This window comes from Amblyraja radiata, chromosome 7, assembly GCF_010909765.2.
Source record: "Amblyraja radiata isolate CabotCenter1 chromosome 7, sAmbRad1.1.pri, whole genome shotgun sequence".
Classification (NCBI taxonomy): domain Eukaryota; kingdom Metazoa; phylum Chordata; class Chondrichthyes; order Rajiformes; family Rajidae; genus Amblyraja; species Amblyraja radiata.
This window is the reverse complement of record NC_045962.1, coordinates 31,080,244-31,106,375: the sequence shown is the minus strand read 5'-3', so window position 1 is coordinate 31,106,375 and position 26,132 is coordinate 31,080,244. Positions and strand designations below refer to the sequence as shown.

Here is a 26,132-nt window from a genome sequence, read left to right as displayed (position 1 = left end):
GATGTTGGTTTACAGAAAAATACACAAAATGCTGGAGAAGCTCAACAGGCCAGGCAGTATCTCTAGAGAACATGAAAGAAAGATCCTGACCAGAAACATCAGTTATCCATGTTCTTCAGTCATATTGCTTGACTTGCTGAGTTTCTCCAGCACTTTGTCTCTTTTTTTACATATCCATGCTGTTGACCTTTGAGACATACACAGGTATGCATCATGCATGTGATACTAAACCCATATCCTTGGTCAGGCATATCAATAGCAATATCAAGTTCATGCTTTGGTCTCTCGTGCAAATCACTAAATATTGATTTCTGTAGAAATGTTGATAATGTCATAATATGAATCTTCAGAGCTTAGAGATACCACGTGGAAACAGGCCCTTCAGCCCACCGTGTCCACGCCGACCAACAATCACCCAAACACAAGTTCTTCCTGCACACTCGGGACAATTTACAGATCCAATTAACTTACAAACCCACACGTCTTTGGGATGTGGGAGGAAACCGGAGCACCCGGAGAAAACCCACACGGTCACAGGGAGATCGTGAAAATTCCATACTAACAGCACATGAGGTCAGGATCGAACCCAAGTCAAGTCAAGAGAGTTTATTGTCAGATAGGACAATTAAATTCTTGCTTGCTGCAGCACAACAGAATATTGTAGGCATAAATACAGATCAGATCAGTCCGTCCATATACCATAGAATATACATATATACACACACATAAATAAACAGATAAAGGGCAATAGGCTGTTATAGTTCAGAGTTTGCTTGAAGTTGTGTTTAATAGTCTGATGTCTGTGTGGAAGAAGCTGTTCCTGAACCTGGATGTTGCAGATTTCAGGCTCCTGTACCTTCTACCTGATGGCAGCGGAGAGATGAGTGTGTGGCCTGGATGGTGTGGGTCCTTGATGATGCTGGCAGCCTTTGTCAGCTGGCAATCCGGGTCTCTGACACTGTAAGACAGCAACTCTACTGCTGTTTATGCAAGGAAATTCCCTGAGGGAATGGAGGGATATGGATCATGTGCAGGCAGATGGGAGTTGATCCTGGTATCATGTTTGGCATGGACATTGAGAGTTGTAGGGCTTCTTCTTGTGCTGTACTGTTCTATGTTCTATGAAACACGCTGTACAGGTACGGTTGGTGCAGAGTTTACAGGTAGACTAAAATATTTATTGTTCATAATATGTCTGAAATAAATCAATAAAATGGAAGGGGGTCACAGGAAGTCTGTTTTTAGTTTAGTTTAGTTTAGTTTCGAGATACAGTGTGGAAACAGGTCCTTTCGCCCACCGACTATCAATTAGCCTTCACACTAGTTCTTTGATATCCCGCTTTCGCATTCAATCTCTACACACTAGGGGCAAATTACAGAAGTCAACTAACACCAAACCTGCGCATGTTTGGGATGTGGGTTGAAACTGGAGCATCCGATGAAAAACTACACGGTCACAGGGTGAATGTGCAAATTCCACACAGACAGCAACCCAAGGTCAGGATCTAACCGTGGTCTCTGGCTCTGTGAGGCAGCAGCTCTACCAGCTGTGCCACCCTGTGGGACACTGACAGATAGCTCCCAGGATGTGAAGGCTTGGCTCTTCCCTGAAGCCTGTTTGCTGTGTTATGAATAACAATCGTCTCCTCAACTGGAACTACAGATTCTGGTTTACACCGAAGATAGACACAAAATGCTGTAATATAACTCAGCGGGACAGGCAGCCTCTCTGGATAGGAGGAATGGGTGACGTTTCGGGTCGAGACCCTTCTTCAGTTGCGGGAGTCACAGAGATGAGGAAGGCTAAGGTGTGAACACAAGACATCAAAAGAGATGAGTATTAAGGGATGAAGATAAAGAACTCACCAGTCACTGTTAACTCCACTGTTACCTGTCGAGCACCAGCGACATTGGCAGTTTCACAGGTAAACTTGCCCGCATCTTCTTTCTGCACTTCTTTAATGAGCAAGCTAAAAGTTCCGCGTGAACTTTGTTCAGTAACGTACCGATCATCCTTTGGGACAAGCTGCCCGTTCTTGTACCAGCTGATGTGAGGTTCTGGGTGCCCCCTTACCTGATAAGAACAACGATTATTAACAATGATCAGCAATAGTCTTATGCAAAGCACAAAGGCTATGGGAAAGGAAGTCCTATAATGAATTAATGGAGAGAATATAGACCAGCACAGTACAGGAACCCTCCAGCCCACAATGTCTGTGCCAAACACGAGGCCAATGCTAACTCTTATCTGTCTGCATTTAATCTATTCCCTGCATATACACCTGCCTATCTAAAAGTCTCTTTTAAACTTTGCCTCTCTCACCTTAAGGCTATGCCCTCTTGTATTTGATATTTCCATCCATGGGAAAAAGGATTTGACTGTCTACCCCTTTCATAATTTTATATACTTCTGTCAGGTCTCCCCTCAACCTCTGGCGTTCCAGAGAAAACAATCCAAGTCTGTCCAACTTTCCACATCCTGTAATAGGGTGACCAGAACTGCATGCAATACTCCAAATGCAGCCTTACCAAAGTCCTATAAAGCTGCTTGATGACTTCCTAACTCTTCCAATCAATGTCCCGAAAGCAAACATACCATATGCAAGATGCAAGATGGGCAAAATACAGTGCCCTCCATAATGTTTGGGACTAAGACCCATCATTTATTTATGTGCCTCTGTACTCCACAATTTGAGATTTGTAATAGAAAAAAAATCACATGTGGTTAAAGTGCAGATTTTATTAAAGGGTATTTTTATACATTTGGGTTTCACCATGTAGAAATTACAGCTGTGTTTATACATAGTCCCCCCATTTCAGGGCACCATAATGCTTGGGACACATGGCTTCACAGGTGTTTGTAATTACTCAGGTGTGTTTAAATGCCTCCTTAATACAGGTATAAGAGGGCTCTCAGCACCTAGTCTTTCCTCCAGTCTTTCCATCACCTTTGGAAATGTTTATTGCTGTTTATCAACATGAGGACCAAAGTTGTGCCAATGAAAGTCAAATAAGCCATTATGAGACTGAGAAACAAGAATAAAACTGTTGGAGACATCAGCCAAACCTTAGAACATCATTAAGAAGAAAGAGAGCACTGGTGACCTTCCTAATCGCAAAGGGACTGGCAAGCCAAGGAAGACCTCCACAGCTGATGACAGAAGAATTCTCTCTATATTAACGAAAAATCCCCAAACACCTGTCCAACAGATCAGAAAAACTCTTCAGGAGTCAAGTGTGGATTTGTCAATGACCACTGTCCGCAGAAGACTTCATGAACAGAAATACAGAGGCTACACTGCAAGATGCAAACCACTGGTTAGCCACAAAAATACGGTGGCCAGGTTACAGTTTGGCGAGATGTGCTTAAAAGAGCAACCACAGTTCTGGAAAAAGGTCTTGTGGACTGATGAGACGAAGATTAACTTATATCGGAGTGATGGCCAGAGCAAAGTATGGAGGAGAGAAGGAACTGCCCAAAATCCAAAGTATACCATCACATCTGTGAAACACGGTGGTGTGGGTGTTATGGCCTGGGCATGTATGACTGCTGAAGGTACTGGCTCACTTATCTTCATTGATGATACAACTGCTGATGGTAGTAGCATAATGAATTCTGAAGTGTATAGACACATCCTATCTGCTCAAGTTCAAAACAAATGCCTCAAAACCCATTGGCCGGCGCTTCATTCTACAGCAAGACAATGATCCCAAACATGCTGCAAAAGCAACAAAGGAGTTTTTCAAAGCTAAAAAATGGTCAATTCTTGAGTGGCCAAGTCAATCACCCGATCTGAACCCAATTGAACATGCCTTTTATGTGCTGAGGAGAAAACTGAAGGGGACTAGCCCCCAAAACAAGCATAAACTAAAGATGGCTGCAATACAGGCCTGGCAGAGCATCACCAGAGAAGGCACCCAGCAACTGGTGATGTCCATGAATCGCAGACTTGGGCGTTGGGGACCGAAGGGCCTGTTCCTGTGCTGTATTTTTCTACGCTCTACATTTAGTATAGATTTGTTGGAAACATAGAAACATAGAAAAATAGGTGCAGGAGTAGGCCATTCGGCCCATCGAGCCAGCACCGCCATTCAATATGATCATGGCTGATCATCTAAAATCAGTACCCCGTTCCTGCTTTTTCCCCATATCCCTTAATTCCTTTAGCCCTAAAGCTAAATCTAACTCTCTCTTGAAAACATCCAATTAATTGGCCTCCACTGCCTTCTGTGGCAGAGAATTCCACAGATTCACAACTCTCTGGGTGAAAAGGTTTTTCCTCATCTCAGTCCTAAATGGCCTACCCCTTATTCTTAAACTGTGACCCCTGGTTCTGGACTCCCCCAACATCGGGACCATTTTTCCTGCATCTATTCCTGTTGCCATGGTGAGGGTAATTGTACGATTACAGAAGATCACGGCACCTTATAATGCCATTCAGACCATCTTACATAGACATTGCACATATTACACATATACAGTATATTGTATATAGATATAAGGTCCATCTGTTCTGAGGTAAAGAGTACTGTGGTATTCAAATGTGTTTTGAGCTTTCCATAAACCAGTGAGTGACCTTGTATGTGAAATCTCCCACTTCTTTTAATTCTGGATATTGTTTCAAACTTCAATTCAATGCAATTCCTGGCTGCACCACTAGAGGTCCTACTTATATTCCCCATGTGAAAATATGCACTCGGCAGATAATATATGTAAACAACCTGACTCCAGTCTGATTGCCCTTACCACATTACCATTTTTGCACAATTTTTGTCCCAGTTCTTAATTATTCAGAACTGACATCATGCACAGAAATATCTCCTCATTGTCAGACGTTCAAAATTGCTTGAAAACAGAAAATAGGCTTTTATCAAGACATTGGCTCCCCTACCAGACAGCACAATCTGAAACATTACAGCAACTCAACTATTTTTCCTGTATTACTCTAAAAGCACACATTCATTTTTTTAAGTACCAAATGATCACAGATATTCCTAGAGCGGTTAATTGAAAACATTCAGATTCTTGGATTCTACAACAGATTTGATGAAAATTAGATCAATTTGACTAATTCATGTTGACTTTTTTTTATCCTGAACTTCTCCTTACAATAACATAACTTTCATCTTGGAATTAATTGAGCAGAAATACTGGGTATGTACATCCCCAAATAGCTCAGACTGCTCTTTAGTTGTCAACAATTCTATCAACAACTAAAGAGTGGTCCTGAGCTACTATCCACTGCATTGGAGACCCCTGGACTACCTTTAATCAGACTTACTGGACTTTATCTTGTACTAAATGATACTCCCTTTATCCTGTATCTGTACACCGTGGATGGCTTGATTATATATTATGAGCAGAAAAGAATGCAGAAAGTTGTAACCACTGCCCAGTCCATCATCGGCTCTGACCTCCCCACCATCGAAGGGGACGTATTGCAGTCGCTGCCTCAAAAAGGCAGCCAACATCATCAAGGACCCACACCATCCTGGCCACGCACTTATCTCTCCGCTACCAACGGGCAGAAGGTACAGGAGCCTGAAATCTGTTACATCCAGGTTCAGGAACAGCTTCTTCCCCACAGCCATCAGGCTACTAAACTCGCCAACAAACAGACTCTGAACTGTAACAGCCCATTGCACTTTATCTGCTTATTTATGTGTATATTGAACTGAACTGTTCTGTATTTTTGTTTACAATACTCTGTGCTGCAGCAAGCAATAATTTAATTGTCCTATCGTTCGGTAGGGGGCGCTGCACTGGCAGCAGCCTGTCGGCAGCGTGTCCGTCTTTTTTCAACTTTTTTTATTTTTTAGTATGTTTAAAAGTGTGTTTTTAATGTTTCTTTGTGTGTTATGTGTGGGGGGTGGTGTGTGGGGGGGTAAGGGGGAAACCGTTTCGGCCGCCTCTTCCATGGAGAGGCGACTTTTTCAGGTCGCCTCCCCCGTGGCCTAACAGCAAGGATCGGCGCGGACTTTCCCGGATACGCGCCCGGAGCTTCAGCGGCGGGCGCAGCGTGGACTCTCGGCGCGGAGCGGGTGAGACCTCGTTGGAGGGGAGCGCTCCGTTACGCTGGCCCGCGGCAGCCGGCAGCCTGAAGCCGCGGTCTGCAGAGCTCCAGCTGGTGCGGCGTCTACAGCCCGGGATCTCACGTTGGGGACCCGGGTGGAAGAAGAAGCTTCCACCGCCGGCCCGCGGCCGTCTTCTACCGCGGGCGTGGTATGGACTTATCATCTCCCCTGGAGGGGAGCTTCGACCGCCGGCCCTGCAGACTGCGGTGCTTCCGGCTGCGGCACGGCAGGTACTTTAAAACTTTGACCGCCGGCCTGCGGCCTACACCAGCCTGAAGCCGTGGTCTCTGGTTGGGAAGAGCCGATCCTGGACTCACCTTGACTTTGACTTTGTCCCTTACCATCTGGACGCCCGCAGCAACGGCTGTGGAGGGTGGAGGTCCCGACCACGGGGGGAAATGGAGGAGGACTGGCCAAGCTCTGTGCCTTCCACCACAGTGATGAATGCTGTGGTGGATGTTTGTATAAAATTTTTATTGTGGTTGTGTTCTTTATTACTGTACTGCTGCTGGCAACCCAAATACCACCGACCTTGGTTGTGTGGCAATTAAATGATATCAATCAATTATATCAATCTGGGACACATGACAATAAACTGTCTTGATATGACTATATTCATGTATAGTCTTTCCACTGAGAGGTTAGCACGCAACAAAAAATTGTCACTGTACCTTGTTACACATGAAAATAAACTAAACTAAATATTTACCTTTTAACCCCCCCCCCCCCCCCCCTCTTACACCTTCCCCATCCCTTCCATCTATGTCCATCCTTCCAGTTTTGGACCAGAAGACATAGGAGCGCAATTGGGCCATCGAGTCTACTCCACCAGTTGGTCACGGCTGATCTATTTCTCCCTCTCAACACATTCTCCCTGGAACCTTTGACGCCCTTCCTCATTATTACACTGCATCTCTTCTTTCCTTACCTGACACCTTTATGTCCCCTCCTCACCTCCAGCCTTTGTCACTATCTCCAAACATTGCCAATCACACTCCATCCTCTCACCTGTATCCACCCATCACTCGCCAGGATTTACCCCACCCTCGTCTTTCTTCCAACTTTCTCGCCCCTCCTCCAATCAGTTTGAAAAAGGGTCCAGAACCTGAAACATCGTCTGTTCATTCCCTCCACAGATGCTGCCTGATCCACTGAGTCCCTAAATGTAATCATGCATTGTCTTTCTGTTGACAGGTTAGCATACAACAAAAGCTTTTCACTGTCCCTCGCTACAGGTGATAATAAACAAAACTGAACTCAGCACTTCGTGTTTTACTCAAGGTTCCAGTATCTGCCGCCTCTTATGTCATAATTTGAAATAGGAACTATGGGATACACTCTGGAAGATGGGAGCGGAAATTTCCTGAATCCACTTGGAAATGAGAGGTGGATTTTCCTTGCCAGCCATTGTCCCAATTCATTTTGGAAAAGAACTTCATGTGATTAAAAGTTCAGTAGCTTGTGTCCTTGCTGGGTGTAATTAGTAATGAACCAGGCAAACTTTGGATGCACAGTGATGGGTGGGTTTGATGTGGAATAACACTATTCAAAGTGTATAAGAATGAACTGCAGATGCTGGAAAAATCGGAGGTAGATAAAAATGCTGGGGAAGCTCAGTGGGTGAGGCAGCATCAGAGGAGCAAAGGAATAGTCGAGACCCTTCTTCAGACTGATGTGGGGGTGGTGGGGGCGGGAAGAAGAAAGGAAGAGGCGGAGACAGTGGACTGAGGGAGAGCTGGGAAGGGGAAAGAGGGAGAAAGCAAGGACTACCTGAAATTAGAGAAGTCAATGTTCATACCGCTGGGGTGTAAACTTCCCAAGCAAAATATGAGGTGCTGTTCCTCCAATTTACAGTGGGCCTCACTCTGGCCATGGAGGAGGCCCAGGACAGAAAGGCCGGATTCGGAATGGGAGGGGGAGTTGAAGTGCTGAGCCACCGGGAGATGAGGTTGGTTATTGTGAACTGAGCAAAGGTGTTGGGCAAAGCGATCGCCAAGCCTACGCTTGGTCTCACCGATGTAGAGCAGCTGACACCTAGAGCAGCAGATGCAATAGACGAGGTTGGAGGAGGTGCAGGTGAACAGCTGGCGCACCTGCAACAACTGCTTGGGTCCTTGGATGGAGTCAGGGGGGGAGGTAAAACGACAAGTGTAGCATTTCCTGCGGTCGCAAGGGAAAGTGCCAGGGGAGGGGGTGGTTTGGGTGGGAAGGGACAAATTGACCAGGGAGTTAGGGAGGGAGCGGTCTCTGCAGAAAGCCGAAGGAGGAGGGGATGGGAAGATGTGGCCAGTGGAGGTGGCGAAAATGTCAGAGGATTATCTGTTGTATGTGACGGCTGGTAGGGTGGAAGGTGAGGACAAGGGGGACTCTGCCCTTGTTACGAGTGGGGGGGATGGGGAGTGAGAGCAGTGTAACGGGATATAGAAGAGACTCTGGTGAGAGCCTCATCTATAGTTAAAGAGGGGAACCCCCGTTCCCTAAAGAATGAGGACATCTTCGATGCCCGGGTTTGGAACACCTCATCCTGGGAGCTACTTAAGGCAGCATTATAACAACATGGAGGAATATGGTCCAAACACAGGCAAATAGGACATCTTAGTCGAAAAGAATGACTTTGGCTGAAGGGACATTTACCGTGCTGTATGATTCTATGACTCTATGGCATGGAGAGTTGGTTAAATGCATCCCCTTGACATAGAATGATTTGTGTTCTGGAAAAGTGTTTTTTATTGACAGTTTCTGAGCAGTAAGTGTAAGTGTTACATTTTTCACTTTCACATTTGAGAAAATGCCGTCTCTCTCCTTGGTGATGTTTGGTATTGGACCGATGAGTTTACACTTGCTCAACCTTCTCAGTTATGAAGTTTGAAGCATGATTCTCCAAACTAACAGGAGCCGAGCCTCGTAACATCAACTGTCCAGTGTTGCCAACGGAAAAAAAATCTCACATTTACACACCATCTTATGTGCAATCGGGAAATGCCAATCTAATTGTGGGCAGCACGTTGGCTCTGTACAGCAGCTTGGTAGAGATCAGTGACACGCTGGAGGCCCATGTTTGAGGTACCTGTCATCACATGGGAGGCACCGTCCAGGGTCAATACAGATGTGGAACAGCATTCGTTTGGTGCTTCAACTAATGCTCCTTGAAGTTGCTCAAGTGATCCAAACAAAAAAATTGCATTTACGTTCACCACAGCACCATCTACTCAATGCCCACTCAATGCCCATTGCCTCATATCAAGAGATTTGGAATGCTGGCTATTTCTGCCTCCTATTCTTCTTCTTACCAAAGGCCCTTGGACATGGGTTTAACAGGGATTAGAGAGGAGTGTGCTGTCCACAGTGAATTATCTTCCATTGACTGTACTTGTTCACCTGTGGGCAGTGAGCCACAAAGAGAAATCAGTTGCCAACTAAGAGAAATCACAAGGAACTGCAGATGCTGGTTGACAAAAAAAAAGACAGAAAGTGCTAGAGTACCTCAGCATGTCAGGCAGCATCTCTATAGAACATGGATAGGTGACGTCTAAGGTCAGGTCAACCTCTTCAGGCTGATTGTAATCGGGGAGGAGAAAGCTGGAAAAGACAGAAGGGGGTCGATAAAGACTGGCAAGTGATAGATGGTGTAGATTAAGGGGTGATCGCTGGTCGGCGTTTACTCGGTGGGCCGAAGGGCAGGTTTCCACAATGTAACTCCAAAGTCTAAAGTAAAGTCGAAAGTGTAAACTAACAGATCAGCTGATCCAAATCTGTCAGTAGGTTTGGGTTCTCTGTTTACCCGCACAAGCAAAAAGCCATGAATTTGTTTGCTTTGAAAACATAAAGGCAAACATTTACATTGTCAACTACCAGCATTTTCCAGGTAAAATCCAGGCCATTGTTATTGGTGCGTTTTAGCAGAATATTTACAGCATTGTTCTGGTTTATCTTGTACAGGGAGGTTAGTAATTTTCAATATGCGTTCCCTAATCTACAATTTTCTGCTTAATATCTTTAATGGGCAGAGAGGCTGTGCATAAAGGCAGGAGGCTCCAGTTACAGTGCAGGTTTGAACATCAGAAACAACTATGCAAAAACAGTGCAGACTCCCATTCTAAACAACACCAAACAGGTACCAACGCATTGAGTTTCCTTCTATTAATGCACAAAGGAGTTCGGAGACCAGCCATATATTCCTCTGCAGCAAAACGTACTAATACTGAGTTATGGTTAAGATGTTACAAATCCAAAGGATTTAACTGAATTCCAAATCATAATTTTTATTGGGTCTGAACAAAGGTCCCGACCTGAAACGTCACGTATCTCTGTTCTCCAGAGATGTTGCCTCACCCGCTGAGTTACTCCAGCACTTTGTGTCCTTTCGTTTTATTGGATTTTTTGTGGCCATCAATTATTCTTTGATGCCTATAAATTTACAAACACTTATAAATTCGTAAGTTACAGGAGCAGAATTAGGCCATTCGACGTATCGTCTAATCCGCCAGTCACTCATGGCTGATCTATCAACCCCATTCTCCTGCCTTCTTCCCATAACCCCTGACACCCTTACTAATCAAGAATCTATCAATCTCCACCTCAAAAATATCCATTGACTTGGCCTCTAGAGCCATCTATGACAATGAATTGCACAGATTCACCACCCTCTGACTAAAGAAATTCCTCCTCATTTCCTTTCTAAAGGTACGTCCTTTTATTCTGAGGCGATACCCTCTGGTCCTAGATTCTCCCTCTAGTGGAAACATCCTCTCCACATCCACTCTATCCAGGCACTAATTGGCAACCAGACCTGTTTCAGAGCACCGGGATCTATTCAGATGAATGAAAATGACACTACACCCTTAATAGAGTCATGGAGTCAAACAGCACGGAAACAGGCTCTTCGACCCAACTCGTTCATTCCAACCAAATGCCCCATCTTGGCTAGTCCCATTTGCCTGTGTTTGGCCCAAATCCCTCTAAACCTTTCCTATCTATGTACCTGTCCTGGTGTCTTTTAAATGCTCTTATAGTGCCTGCCTCAACTACCTCTTCTGGCAGCTCGTTCCATATGTTAAATCTATCCCTTCTCACCTTAAACACATGTCCCTTTGTTCTTGATTGCACGACTTTGGGTAAAAGACTCTATTCATTCACTCTATCTATTGATTCATGATTCTGTACACCTCTTCACCCCTCAGCCTTCTGCGCGCCAAGGAATAAAGTCCTAGCCTGCTCAAGCTCTCCTTACAGCTCAGTCCCTCAAGTCCTGGCAAGATCCTTGTAAATCTTCTCTGCATTCTTTCCAGTTTAATGGCATCCTTCCTATAGCAAAACTGAACATAATACTCCAAACGTGGCTTCATGCACGTCTGATACAAATATAACATTACCTCCGAACTTCTATACTCAATACTCTGACTGATGATGGCCAATGTACTCAAAGCCTTCTTGACCACCCTATCTACCTGTGACACCACTTTCAGGGAGCTATATACCTGTAATCCAACGTCCCGCTGATCTACAACGCTCTTCGGGGCCCATTACTCACTGTGAAGGTCCAGCCCTGCTTTGTCTTCCCAAAATGCTATACCGCACACATCTGCATTAAACCAAATTAACCATTCCTCTATTTACTTGCCCAGCCGATCACGAACTTGCTGTAATGCTTGATAACCATCTTCTCTATCCACGATACACCCACTTTAGTGTCATTCCATCAATACAACGTGAAGAACCAAGCAAATTAGAGGTCACATTTCTTAATTCAATGTGCCGACATTCTATCAAAACAAACCTTTGTAGGACAATCAAAAGATTCTCAAATTACAAACACTCTTAACATATAAAGAAAAGATCAGTTAACTTTACCAATGACCAACCCACACTTTTGTAAATGTTAATGGAATTTTTTTATGGATGAAAGGAAGTAAAAATTGGGTGATTTAATGATAAACCTCAGCCATGAAGAAAATACAAACGCACATCTGAGAAACTGTTTTATAGAGTTTCAGGATTTACTGCCGTGCTTTACATGTTGAATATATATCTCTTCCTGTGTATATCAGAGCACTTAACTTTCTATTCATCCTTATAAAGATGACAAGTGTGTCTAAACAAAACTCGGACAATATTATTCATGAAAAGACCATTAGAATTTACTCAAATGGTAGCACAGCGGTAGAGTTGCTGCCCTACAACGCTAGGGACCCGGATTCGATCCTGACTACGGTTGCTGTCTGTATGTTCTCCCCATGACCGTGTGGGTTTTTCTCCGCCGACAATTGTAAATTGTCCCTAGTGTGTAGGATAGTGCTAGTGTACGAGGTGATGGCTGGTCGGCGTGGGCTCGGTGGGCCGAAGGGCCTGTTTCCACGCTGTATCTCTAAACTAAACTAAACGAAGAACTGGTTTAGATATCAATGGTCATTATTAAATGTTATTGTCACTAAATTAATATTACATATTACAATTTTATAAAAGCTTAATCCATTCCTTCCAGTTCATTATAATAAAAAACAGACAAAAAGTAAAGTGACCCTTATGTTTGTTTGTATGGGGCTACCTGTAACCCCACATTTTCATTAAGACAACTAAAGTGTAGCACAGTGGCACAGGGGTAGAGCTGCTGCCTTACAGCGCCAGAGACCCGGGTTCGATCATGACTACGGGTGCTGTCTGTGCGGAGTTTGTATGTTGTCCCTGTGACCATGTGGGTTTTTATTTCCGGATGCTCCGGTTTCCTCCCACATTCCAAAGACGTGCAGGGTTGTAGGCTAATTGACATGTAAAATTGTCCCTAGTGTGTAGGATAGTGAGGGGTGGAGGTGGGGGAGGGAGTTAAATGGAAACAGGGGATGCAGGGATGGTGGATGAGTGTACAAAGGAGGAGAAAGGAGATGGGTGACTAATGGTGGAGTGGGAGTTGGTGGGAGAAATGTGTGCACATTGTGGTGCAGCTGGGGTCTGGGTATTATTTGGATTTGGAGAATTCAATGATCGTACCGTCGGGTAGTTGGCTTATGCAAGCGGAATATGAGATGCTGTTCCTCCGGTTTGTATGTGGCCTCACACTGGCAATGGAGGAGGCCCAGGATAGAATAGTCAGTATGGGAATGGGAAGGGGGGTTAAAATAGTTAACAACCAGGAGATCCAACAGGCCTTGGTGGCCCGAACACAAGTGTTCGGCGAAACGGTCATCTGATCTATGCTTGGACTTGCTGACGTTAAGGAGGCCTCGAATTTTCTTCAACAAAAACAGGAAGCATTGAAGTAATCAGCACTTCAAACAACAATAATGGTGTGGCGGCTCCCAAGGGTCGTGCCACCTTAGTGTCGAACCCCTCGGCACAGGAGTGGTTCAGTCCGGAGGCGGCCCTTAGCCGGAGGCTTTAAAGGCTGGGGTTTGGGTGCCATCTCTCTCTCGTTTGGTCTTCCCTACAACCGGGAGGATCAGAATAAAAAGTGTCTCTCTCTAAACACGACTCCGTGCTTTATTCCAAGACACACGCCACAATGGAGTTATTGTTATTCCCTTTATCATGGCTCTATACACTGTGGATCGCTTGAGTGTAATCATGTACAGTCTTTGTGCTGACTGGTTCGCATGCAACAAAAACGTTTCACTATACATTGGTACATATGATAATAAAGTAAACAAAAATAGAATTAAGAAAATCTAAATAATAGTTCTGTTTCTTTGCCACAATAACCCCCAGAGAAAGTTTCACCATTATCAGCTTTAATTTTAGATTTTCAACATCCGAAGCATATCGTAGAAACACAGAACTTCAGGTTGATTTACAAAAAAAGATGCAAAGTGCTGGAGTAACTCGGTGGGTCAGGCAACATCTCTGGAGAACATAGATAATGATTCTGAAGCAGGGTCCTGACACAAAATGTCACCTGTCCATGTTCTCCAGAGATGCTGCCTGACCTGCTGAGTCACTTCAGCATTTTGTGTCTTCTTTTATCCAAAACATATTGTTTGTGTGAAACGTATCTGTCCTGAACTCATCATCCTCTAGATCATCACAGGTCAGAGTATAACTTTAATAATTTAAAGGGTGGCACAGAGGTACAGCTGGTAGAGCTGCTGCCTCACCTTGCCTCTACTGCCAGAGACCTCGGTTCAATCCTGACCTCGGGTTCTGTCCGTGGGGTGTTCACACGATCTCTTCTGTGACCACATTGGTTTCCTCCAGGTGATCCGGTTTCTTCCCAAATCCCAAAGACATTTAGGATCATTGTCCTCTGTAGTGTGTAGGGAGGGAGTGGATGAGAAAGTGGGATAAGCTATGAACTAGTGTGAATGGGTGATCGATGGTCAGCGTGGACTTGATAGGCCACAAGCCCTGTTTTCATGCTGCACCCTTTCAATCAATTCAATCAAAACAATCTTTCTTACTGGTCTTTTTTATACCATAGTGAAGAGAACTCTTCTTTAAGATGTATTAATGTTATAACAATGCCCCCCACATTGTAAAGTGACATTTTTCTTCATGGACTCGAAGCAAACACTTTGTCAGAAGGAAGAAAAAGAGAGCAAATCTAAAAAAGCTGTACAAAGAAAATATTGTAGATGGAAGGATCCATAGAATTTTACTAATTCGAAAATTCAAACCACATTTACAGGAATAGAAGTATTATTTTATTCTTTAGTGCATATCTCGGCTAAATTCAATAACTCCCAATGAAAGAGGCTGAGATCAGAAGCTGGAATTATCCGTAAGATGTTAGGTGGAATGTGGATGCCATGCCAACTACAGCGTTCACAGCCGAATGCAATGACTGCAATGTCTAGCCAGCACTCAGTGTGCTGCTGATAGAGTCATACAGCCCAGTGGAAACAGGCCCTATGCCCCAACCTGACTACACCGACCAACATGCCCCATCTACAATAGTCCCACCTGACTGTGTTTGGCCCATATCTCTCTGAACCTGTCCTATCCATGTACCTGTCTAAATGTTCTTAAAAGTTTAGATAGTACCTGCCTTAACTACCTCCTCTGGCAGCTCATTTCATACAGCCACCCCCCGCCACTTTTCTGGGTAGACATGTTTCAATGTCTCCGGCTTTGGACGAGGCGCTGCTGTGCTCTGAGCAACCTGATCATGGGTGTTGGAGAGCCGGGGCGGAGGGAGGGATAGAAGCAGAAGCAGCGGAGGGGGCAGATGATGCGGACGGGGAGCCTGGGCTGGCGAGTGTTTCGTTGCAGCTCGGGCCATGGAGCAGTCTCAGTGCAAGAGTCCCGGGCCATTAGAGGCGTCGGAGGCGTTGCACCGCTGCTGTGAGCATCTCTGTGCCGAATTCGCCCTGGTGACCGGCATGGACCAGGCTGCGGCTCGGTGCATCCTGGAGGACAACCAGTGGCTGCTGGAAGTAGGTACCAAATACTGGGTAGAAGCGGTGGAAGATAATGACCTTCAAATCGGGGTGGTTGGAGAAAGCATCCTGCTTGCCTACTAGATTTTCACTTACTGTAACTGCAGGAAAAATGTTCCCGATGTTGGGGGAGTCCAGACCCAGGGTTCACAGTTTAAGAATAAGGAGTAGGCCATTTAAGACTGAGATGAGGACAAACTTTCTTCACCCAGAGAGTCATGAATCTGTGGAATTCTCTGCCACAGAAGGCAGTAGAGGCAAATTAACTGGATGTTTTCAAGAGAGAGTCACATTGAGCTCTTGGGGCTAGCAAAATCAGGGGATATGGGGAAAAATAGGAAAGGGATACTGATATTAGATAAACAGCCATGATCATTTGAATGGCAGTGCTGGCTCGAAGGGCCAAATGGCCAATTCCTGCACCTATTTTCTATGTTTCTATGCTTGAGCATATGGCAATAAAACTCAACAACTTAATTTTGAAGCATTCATGCATGGTGGAGGTATAATGTAGTCATAGAGTGATACAGTGTGAATACAGGCCCTTCGGCCCCACTTGCCCACATCCGCCAACATGTCTCAGCTACACTACCTGCTTTTGGTCCATACCTCCAAACCTGTCCTATCCATGTATCTGTCTAACTGTTTCTTAAATGTTGGGATAGTTCCTGCCTTAACTACCTCCACTGGCAGCTTGTTCCATACACCCACCACCCTTTGCGTGGAAAAAGTTACCCCTCAGATTCCTATGAAATCTTTTCCCCTTTACCTTTAATTTGTCCTCTGGTCCTCGATTCACCTACTCTGGGCAAGAGACTCAGTGCATGTATTTGTATATTTCTAATGCATTTTAGATTTCTTGAAAGTCTTACTTTAAAAAAAGTAATGTTTTCACAAACATAAACCCCCTTTATTAATGTCATGGTTTGATGATTCTAAATTCAAATCAAAATGAAATGTACGTCAAAAGGAGAACGCATACTTTCAAAATACTCTGGTTTTTCCCCCCGAGCAAAACATAATTTGTATGACTTTGCAAAATCAGGAAATGTTATGATTATTTCTTGCCCCTTTTTCCAACTACAACCAAAAAAAAGTTTTTTTTGTCAAATTTTCTGTACCGTGGAAGGCACTGGCATCGATTGGGGGGGGGGGGGGGGGGATGGGGGAATGGGGTATATATCCCCCCACATTTTGAGGTGCAGGATGGCGTGTATCATTATCCCCCAGTTTTTGGAGGTCGAGCAATAATAGAAATAATAATCACCTGCTCCTATCTCTCATGTCGGCTCTACATTATCTTAAAAATACTTCAATCAAAAAACATTGAAATCATACTTCTACAATGCACTAAAACATGATTTAAATACATCAAATTTCAAAAAGTCCCTACCGCCCTCCCACACCCTCCCCCACTCGGTTGCCCCACTCTCTTGCTGGGTACCCCCAAGGCCAGTGATCAGTGATCGCTCAGCCCCCCCACTTTCAAAAATTTTCCACGGCCCTTGCCCTTTGTGTGAAAAAGTTACCTCTCAGGTTCCTATTAAATCTTTCCACCCTCACCTTAAACCTATGTCCTCTGGTTCTCAATTCCCCAACTCTGGGCAAGAGACTGTGCATTTATCCGATCTATTCCTTTCATGATTTTGTACACCTCTATAAAATCACGTCTCATCGTCCTGCGTTCCAAGGAATAGTACTAGCCTGCTCAATCTCTTCCTCTTACTCAGGTTCTCGAGTCCTGGTAATATGGGGAAGAGAGGAAGTTTGCCACTGTTACACGGGTGGTTTTAAACTGAATAAGGGGGGTGGGGTGTCGAATGGGATAGTGGAGGATGGAGTTAAAGGGAAAGGGTTTCTTAAATGTGTGAGCGTAGAGACAGAGGGGTGTAAAATGAGGGTAGAAGCAATAGGTAGCAAGGTGAAATGTAAAAGTGGCAGGCAGACAAAACCAGGGCAAAAATCAAAAAGGGCCACTTTTCAACATATAAGGGGTAAGAGTGTTGTAAAAACAAGCCTGAAGGCTTTGTGTCTCAATGCAAGGAGCATTCGTAAAAGGTGGATGAGTTGAATGTGCAGATAGCCATTAATGACTATGATATAGTTGGGATCACGGAGACATGGCTCCGGGGTGACCAAGGCTGGGAGCTGAACATCCAGGGATATTCAATATTCAGGAGGGATAGAGAGAAAGGAAAAGGAGGTGGGGTAGTGTTGCTGATTAGAGAGGAGATTAATGCAATGGAAAGGAAGGACATTAGTTTGGAGGATGTGGAATCGGTATGGGTAGAGCTGCGAAACACTAATGGGGCAGAAAACGCTGGTGGGTGTTGTGTACAGGCCACCTAACAGTAGTAGTGAAGTTGGAGATGGTATCAAACAGGAAATTAGAAATGCGTGCGACAAAGGCAAAACAGTTATAATGGGTGACTTCAATCTACATATAGATTGGGTGAATCAAATTGGCAGGGGTGCTGAGGAAGAGGATTTCTTGGAATGTATGCGGGATAGTTATCTAAATCAACATGTAGAGGAACCAATGAGAGAGCAGGCTATTTTAGACTGGGTATTGAGTAATGAGGAAGGGTTAGTTAGCAGTCTTGTTGTACGTGCCCCCTTGGGCAAGAGTGACCATAATATGGTTGAGTTCTTCATTAGGATGGAGAGTGACATTGTTAATTCAGAAACAATGGTTCTGAACTTAAAGAAAGGTAACTTTGAGGGTATGAGACGTGAATTGGCCAAGATTGACTGGCAATTAATTCTAAAAGGGTTGACGGTGGATATGCAATGGAAGACATTTAAAACTGCATGGATGAACTACAAAAATTGTTCATCCCCGTTTGGCAAAAGAATAAATCAGGGAAGGTAGTGCATCCGTGGATAACAAGGGAAATCAGGGATAGTATCAAAGCGAAGGATGATGCGTACAAATTAGCCAGAAAAAGCAGCATACCGGAGGACTGGGAGAAATTCAGAGACCAGCAGAGGAGGACAAAGGGCTTAATTAGGAAAGGAAAAATAGATTATGAAAGAAAACTGGCAGGGAACATAAAAACTGACTGCAAAAGTTTTTATAGATATGTGAAAAGAAAGAGATTAGTTCAAACAAATGTAGGTCCCTTGCAGTCAGAAACAGGTGAGTTGATCATGGGGAACAAGGATATGGCGGACCAATTGAATAACTACTTTGGTTCCGTCTTCACTAAGGAAGACATAAATAATCTGCCGGAAATAGCAGGGGACCGCGGGTCAAAGGAGTTGGAGGAATTGAGTGAAATCCAGGTTAGCCGGGAAGTGGTGTTGAGTAAATTGAATGGATTAAAGGCCGATAAATCCCCAGGGCCAGATAGGCTGCATCCCAGAGTACTTAAGGAAGTAGCTCCAGAAATAGTGGATGCATTAGTAATAATCTTTCAAAACTCTTTAGATTCTGGAGTAGTTCCTGAGGATTGGCGGGTAGCAAACGTAACCCCACTTTTTAAGAAGGGAGGGAGAGAGAAAACGGGGAATTACAGACCAGTTAGTCTAACATCAGTAGTGGGGAAACTGCTAGAGTCAGTTATTAAAGATGGGATAGCAGCACATTTGGAAAGTGGTGAAATCATTGGACAAAGTCAGCATGGATTTACAAAAGGTAAATCATGTCTGACGAATCTTATAGAATTTTTCGAGGATGTAACTAGTAGCGTGGATAGGGGAGAACCAGTGGATGTGGTGTATCTGGACTTCCAGAAGGCTTTCGACAAGGTCCCACATAAGAGGTTAGTATACAAACTTAAAGCACACGGCATTGGGGGTTCAGTATTGATGTGGATTAAGAACTGGCTGGCAATCAGGAAGCAAAGAGTAGGAGTAAACGGGTCCTTTTCACAATGGCAGGCAGTGACTAGTGGGGTACCGCAAGGCTCAGTGCTGGGACCCCAGCTATTTACAATATATATTAATGATCTGGATGAGGGAATTGAAGGCAATATCTCCAAGTTTGCGGATGACACTAAGCTGGGGGGCAGTGTTAGCTGTGAGGAGGATGCTAGGAGACTGCAAGGTGACTTGGATAGGCTGGGTGAGTGGGCAAATGTTTGGCAGATGCAGTATAATGTGGATAAATGTGAGGTTATCCATTTTGGTGGCAAAAACAGGAAAGCAGACTATTATCTAAATGGTGGCCGACTAGGAAAAGGGGAGATGCAGCGAGACCTGGGTGTCATGGTACACCAGTCATTGAAAGTAGGCATGCAGGTGCAGCAGGCAGTGAAGAAAGCGAATGGTATGTTAGCTTTCATAGCAAAAGGATTTGAGTATAGGAGCAGGGAGGTTCTACTGCAGTTGTACCGGGTCTTGGTGAGACCACACCTGGAGTATTGCGTACAGTTTTGGTCTCCAAATCTGAGGAAGGACATTATTGCCATAGAGGGAGTGCAGAGAAGGTTCACCAGACTGATTCCTGGGATGTCAGGACTGTCTTATGAAGAAAGACTGGATAGACTTGGTTTATACTCTCTAGAATTTAGGAGATTGAGAGGGGATCTTATAGAAACTTACAAAATTCTTAAGGGGTTGGACAGGCTAGATGCAGGAAGATTGCTCCCGATGTTGGGGAAGTCCAGGACAAGGGGTCACAGCTTAAGGATAAGGGGGAAATCCTTTAAAACCGAGATGAGAAGAACTTTTTTCACACAGAGAGTGGTGAATCTCTGGAACTCTTTGCCACAGAGGGTAGTCAAGGCCAGTTCATTGGCTATATTTAAGAGGGAGTTAGATGTGGCCCTTGTGGCTAAGGGGATCAGAGGGTATGGAGAGAAGGCAGGTACAGGATACTGAGTTGGATGATCAGCCATGATCATATTGAATGGCGGTGCAGGCTCGAAGGGCCGAATGGCCTACTCCTGCACCTAATTTCTATGTTTCTAAAATACCAGAGCAAAAGGAGGCTACAGATTTTTGGTTATTGAGTAGAGCTACTCGTGAAAAAAAGCTGTTTTTATGTGTGGCTGTGACAGCTTTGACAGTCCGGAGTCGCCTTCCAGAGGGAAGTGATTCAACTGGTTTCAAAATTATAAACACGTCATTGAATCAACAAATCAGTGCTGTATTTTCATCTGCTACTTTGAATAAAATGTAGTTTTTCTCCCTGGTTATAAAATAATCAGATTAGCAAAATCCAGAATAATGTTTTTTTTAAATTCACCGTAACAATATCCTTTCTACCAAATAAGAATATTCCTGTTGGATTTGTCAGTCAATCAGAATTTGCGCTACTGCTTTAAGAGAATTTTCAATACTATTTGCAATAACAAAATTCTAAGAATCACATTACGGAATTTTGCTTGAGGCAATATTGTAATTTGTAGGCATTAAAATTTTAATCACCCACAGTCATGTCACGATACATTTAATCCTCTTCCATTGCCTGACTTAGACCATTATATCCCAGCTAAATCCAGTGTAATGTTATGCAGTATATTGCCTGTCCTATATAATGTGAAACATGCTGCTTTTTATTGAACTATTTTTGCAATTCTGTTTAAATTAGCAGAGATGTTCCCCGATATGCATTTGTAATGACCTGAATTGATGGGCAATAATGTACTAAATACATGTGAGCCCTATAAAGCAATTATCTGAAGCTTTCTCTGAAACCATTTTGTATTTTCTAAGACAGCATGTAAGTTGCTGTTAGATAAAGTGCATACAAGTCACATGTTGGAAAGCTGAACTGCTAAGTCTTTCATTGTTAACTGCTGTAAATATCTGAGGTAATTGGAAAAGCCAAGTGTCTACATGCCCACAGTTAGAGAAGCCAACATTACAGAACACAAACAATGTTGGGACAGATAAGCCAGAAAGTAATATGGTGCGATCTCCATAATCTTTGACAGCAATTATCCTATTCAGTCGTAGTAATATGTAGATTAATAAAAACATGTTGGATATCTACTTACTCAGGCATTCCATACCTAAATAATGAACCAAAGTGATAGGAAGTGTGAAGAAACCTAATTATCAAAAAGTTTAATTAATTGTGGGAAGTGCTGAATGCTTATAGTATTCAGTTTTAGTTTAGTTTATTATTGTCACGTGTACCGAGGTATAGTGGAAAGCTTTTTGTTGCGTGCTAACCAGTCAGCGGAAAGACTGTACATAATTATAATTGAGCTGTCTACACATGATAAAAGCTTTTCTTTGAGTACTAACCAATCAAAGAAAAGATTATACATGAATACAATCTAGCCATCCACATTGCACAGATCAAGGATAAAGAGTACAACATTTAATGCAAGATTCAGCTTGTCCAGTTTGCTGTGTTTTATACTGACTTCTATACTTTAATGTGACTAGCATCAACAATTCAGGTTCTCGCCTTGATTTTTCCAAGAGCTTGCTTTTTGCGTGGGACAGACATCAACAACATTTTTGAAAATTGCTAAAGTTTAGTAAATAAGAACACACTGCATTCATCTGAGTGTATCTCTTAGAAGATAGAACAGTACAACACAGGAACAGGCCTTATGGCCCACAATGTCTGTGCCGAACATGATGCCCAAGTAAGCTATTCTTCTTTGCTTGCACATGATACATATCCCACCATTCCCCACATATCTAAAAACATCTTAAAGCCATGGTAGTATCTACCCCCACCACATCATCGGCAGAGCATTCCAGTGTGGGCTCCACCAAAGGAAAACGTGCCCCATCCATCTCCTTTAAGCTTTGTTTCAATAATAGTTTTGTTTAGTTTAGTTTAATTTAGTGACACAACGTGGAAACAGACCCTTCGGCCCACTGAGTGTGCCAACCAGCACCTGCACACTAGTCCTATCCTACACATCCGGTACAATTCACAAAGCCAATTAACCTACAAACTTGCATTTCTTTGGGATGTGGGAGGAAACTGGAGCACATGGAGGAAACCCACACGGTCCCAGGGAGAACGTGCAAACTCCACACAGACGATCGAACCCACCCGGGTCTCTGGCGCTGTAAGGCAGCAGCTCTACCGCTGCGCCACCATGCCACCCTCATTGAAATAGATAATTGACATCCATACCTTTCCATCAAACCTGGCTGTTCCGTTGATGGGAATGCGAGCATTCCTTGGAGGCAACGTGAAGACCGGCACTTCAGGGGGGTATGTGTCCACTTGAGGCCTTTCCAAAGTTAGAGTTGTTTTGGAAATACGTGTGCTAGTCTGAGCAATCTTAGCATCTCCCATGATCACTTATCCGATCTGATGATGAGAAGGAAATGCTAGTTAATATTTTCAATGTGACCAACCTGAATAATAAACAAGAACATGTCTCAGCTAGTTTATGCTGATTTACTAAAAGAAAAGACACAAATGCTGGAGTAACTCAGCCGGTCAGGCAGCATGTCTGGAGGACATGGATGGGCGATGTTTAGGATCAGGACACTTCACGGCTAATTGGTGTTAACCTATGTAGATGTGCCTTTAACATAGTGACCTCACCACTACTAACCACTCCCTATATCACAAGTATAAATGTAACCTCCCCACCCCTTGATCTCTCTCTAGCTCGTGTGACGGACCACGTACAGCTAGTGCAGTATTGTTTGTGAGTTACTAATAAAAGTAGTAAAGACAACAGTGCGTTATTGAAGCTCTTTACAACCTAAAATACCATAAAATACAATAGTAGAGCGGTGCAGGGCAGCACAGTGGCACAGTAGTAGAGTTGCTGCCTTACAGCACCAAAGACCCGGGTTTGAACCTGACTAAGATGCTGCCTGTACAGAGTTTGTATGTTTTCTCTGTAACTGCATGGGTTTCATCCGGGTGCTCCGGTTTCCTCCCATGCTCCACGAAACACAGGTTTGTATGTGCATTGGCTTTGCTAAAAATTGTAAATTGTCCCTAGTGTGCTAGGGTCAGCATAGACTCAGTGGGCCGAAGGACCTGTTTCCATGCTGTAACTCTAACTAAACTAAATTAAACCAATAGTGTTTCACATCTTTTCTTACTAAGGGTATAAACCTTCGTTCCTACCACTTTCATTTCCAACCAAGATGCGTCACTGATCACATTGCATGCCACACTTCATCACAACCAACCACCCACACTTCAGTATAATCACACTACTCATCTCAGTTCCTTCTGAAACCCTCAACCAGGCTCTTAATCTTGGTGAATTTGACCCTCTAATATGCATGAACTCTCCTATTTTTACCCTCCATACACTGGGATTCTTCCAAAACTCTCTATCCTTATCCCAACTTTTAGCAAGTTCCAATCACCTGGAACCCTTGTGTTGATGACCTACACTGGTTCCTGGTTTAAACATTCTGATACTCACACACAAACTCTCACAAGCCCTAAAGCAGTTTGAGATCTCTGCAATTATCCCATATTTGCTCCTTCTGCATCACATATTTATGCTTCTTTTAATCTCTCTCTTCTCTCCCCCACACCCCCCCCCCCCCCCCCCCCCCCCATCTCATTCTTGCGCTTGCCCCTTCCCAGTCTCTCCTTATCTCTCACTCACTCTTCCCCTTTAAGCTATTTCCTGAATTCCATTTGGTTGACTTAACTGTTGGTCACTTTTCATAATTTACTTTTTATGACTCAATACTATTTATTCAAAACACAAACTGCTGGAGGAAGTCAGCGGGTCAAGTAGCAACTGGGGAGGGTATGGATAGGTGACGCTTCAGATCAGGACTTCAGTCTGAAGGGTACCGACCCGAAAGGTCACCTGCCCATTCCCTCCCCAGATGTTACCTAACCCACTTAGTTCCTTCAGCACTTTGTAGTTTGCTCAAGATTCTAGCATCTGCAGTTTCTTGTCTCTCTATCTATTCTTTATTGTTTGACCAAGTACCTCTAAAGATCTTTTTCTAACAAAATTGAATAAATTGTTCTGGTCACTATATAAAAAGAAGTCGAAACAAAGACAAAATAAGTGATGGACGTAATAAAGACAAATAGTGATGGAGTAACTCAGTGGGTCAGGCGACATGTCTGGAGAACATGGAAAGGTGACGTTTCAAACCGGGACTTCAGTCTGACAAAGGGTGCCGTCCCGAAATTTCACCTGTCCATTCCCTCCCCAGATGCTGCCTGTCTGTTGAGCTCTGGCCTCAGCCTGCCCACTCTAACTGTAGTAGCAAGGGGCTGCAGCTGCTGCTTTACACCAAAGGTAGGCACGGAAAGCTGGAGTAACTAAGCGGGGTGGGCAACATCTCTGGAGAGAAGGAATGGGTGACGTTTCGGGTTGAGAACTTTTTCACCCATCTCACCATTTTGTGTCTATCTTGCCGGTTCTAACTTCATCCACTCTGTAGCTTAGATCGAAGCAATAACAAGGAACTGCAAAATCTGGTTTACACAAGATAGGCACAAAATGCTGTATTAACTCAGGGTCAGGCAGTATCGCATGAAAGGTAAGTATACAGGAGGAGTTTCAACTCTGGCTTTGCTGCCTCTGCTGTGTTTTCAAGAGTTAGATTTAGCTCTTAGGGTTAAATGAATCAAGGGATATGAGGGGAAAAAGCCAGAACGGGGTACTGATCTTAGATGATCAGCCATGATCATATTGAATGGCGGTGCTGGCTTGAAGGGCTGAACAACCTACTCCTGCACCTATTGTCTATGTTTCTATGCTGCCTGACCCGCTGAGCTCATCCAGCATGTTGAATTTTGCTGAAGATACCAGCATTTGCAGTGTGTAAAGTGTGATCCTACCTATTCAAACTAAGTACAGCCCGAAAGAAAGAGACACAAAATCCAATGGAAGAGCAACAGAAAACTAGGAGGAACAGTGTGGGGGAAGGGAAGCTTGTTCTACTGAATTTTGCAATTAAATGCACATAAGCTGATTAAATAACTTAAATCCATGTCAGTGTGAAACGTAGCTATAACAGCAGGGATTAGAGGAATCGTCTCGTCCGTTTGATGTTCTTCAGTGTACATGCAGAAATTTCTTACTCAAATATAACAGCACAGAATTCAAATATAATTTGATTGTATAAATTCAGTATGCAACTTATATAAAAAAATAATACAACGGAGAAAATAATACGTGGAAAACAATAATCCAGTTCAAATAATGTTGGAAATTGCTCTCATCAATTCCTCTTCCTATTATGTACCTCCTCAAGTTTGTAGACGACTTGTTTCCACTCCAGTTCAGAAGCAGTGGGAGATGTCTGACGTTTGTTATTTTACTACAAACCCCTCCAACTTACGCAATGAGTAATCTATTATATCGACATAATTTCCAAGTAATAACATTTCATTGTTTAGCTATTTGTTCCAAAAAGATTTGGCAACCATGCCTTGCACAGCAATGTTAGCCCACCTTCCATTCCTAAAGTTATGTCGAACAACAGAATATCTTGAAAACCACTTAATAACTGCTTCTTTTTTTTTTGTTTTCTTTTAATTTGGATTCCAGTAACTCGACATCCAAAAGCCAACTCTTCGTTTATGTAATACAATCTGTTTTCCGTAGTGTCCGAGAAGACTAGACACACGATATGAAAATCTGCTGTCAGGCTGCAGGAAACTAGACAAAATTTCCATAAACCTTCTGTGGCATTTTGTCCTTGCCTTTTATCCCAGTGTGAGACTGGTTGGTCACTGCACTGGAAGGAAGCAGCCCCCAGCCTGATAACGTAGGGATGCACAGTGGCACAGCAGTAGAGTTGCTGCCTTGCAGTGCCAGAGACCCG

At 43.7% G+C, this 26,132-nt stretch overlaps 1 protein-coding gene across 8 annotated transcripts in view; it reads right to left on the bottom strand.

Annotated features, from left to right (window-relative positions):
* The window catches only part of mylk (myosin light chain kinase), a 246,343-nt gene that overhangs the window by 132,907 nt on the left and 87,304 nt on the right, over positions 1-26,132 (bottom strand). For all 8 annotated transcript variants that reach the window (XM_033024039.1, XM_033024038.1, XM_033024037.1 and 5 more), the window contains 2 exons: positions 22,492-22,671; positions 1,867-2,074 (listed from right to left, as the gene is read on the bottom strand). In XM_033024039.1, the coding sequence (XP_032879930.1) occupies positions 1,867-2,074; positions 22,492-22,656 (373 nt within the window). In that variant the 5' untranslated portion in view covers positions 22,657-22,671. The remainder of the gene's footprint in view (positions 1-1,866; positions 2,075-22,491; positions 22,672-26,132) is intronic.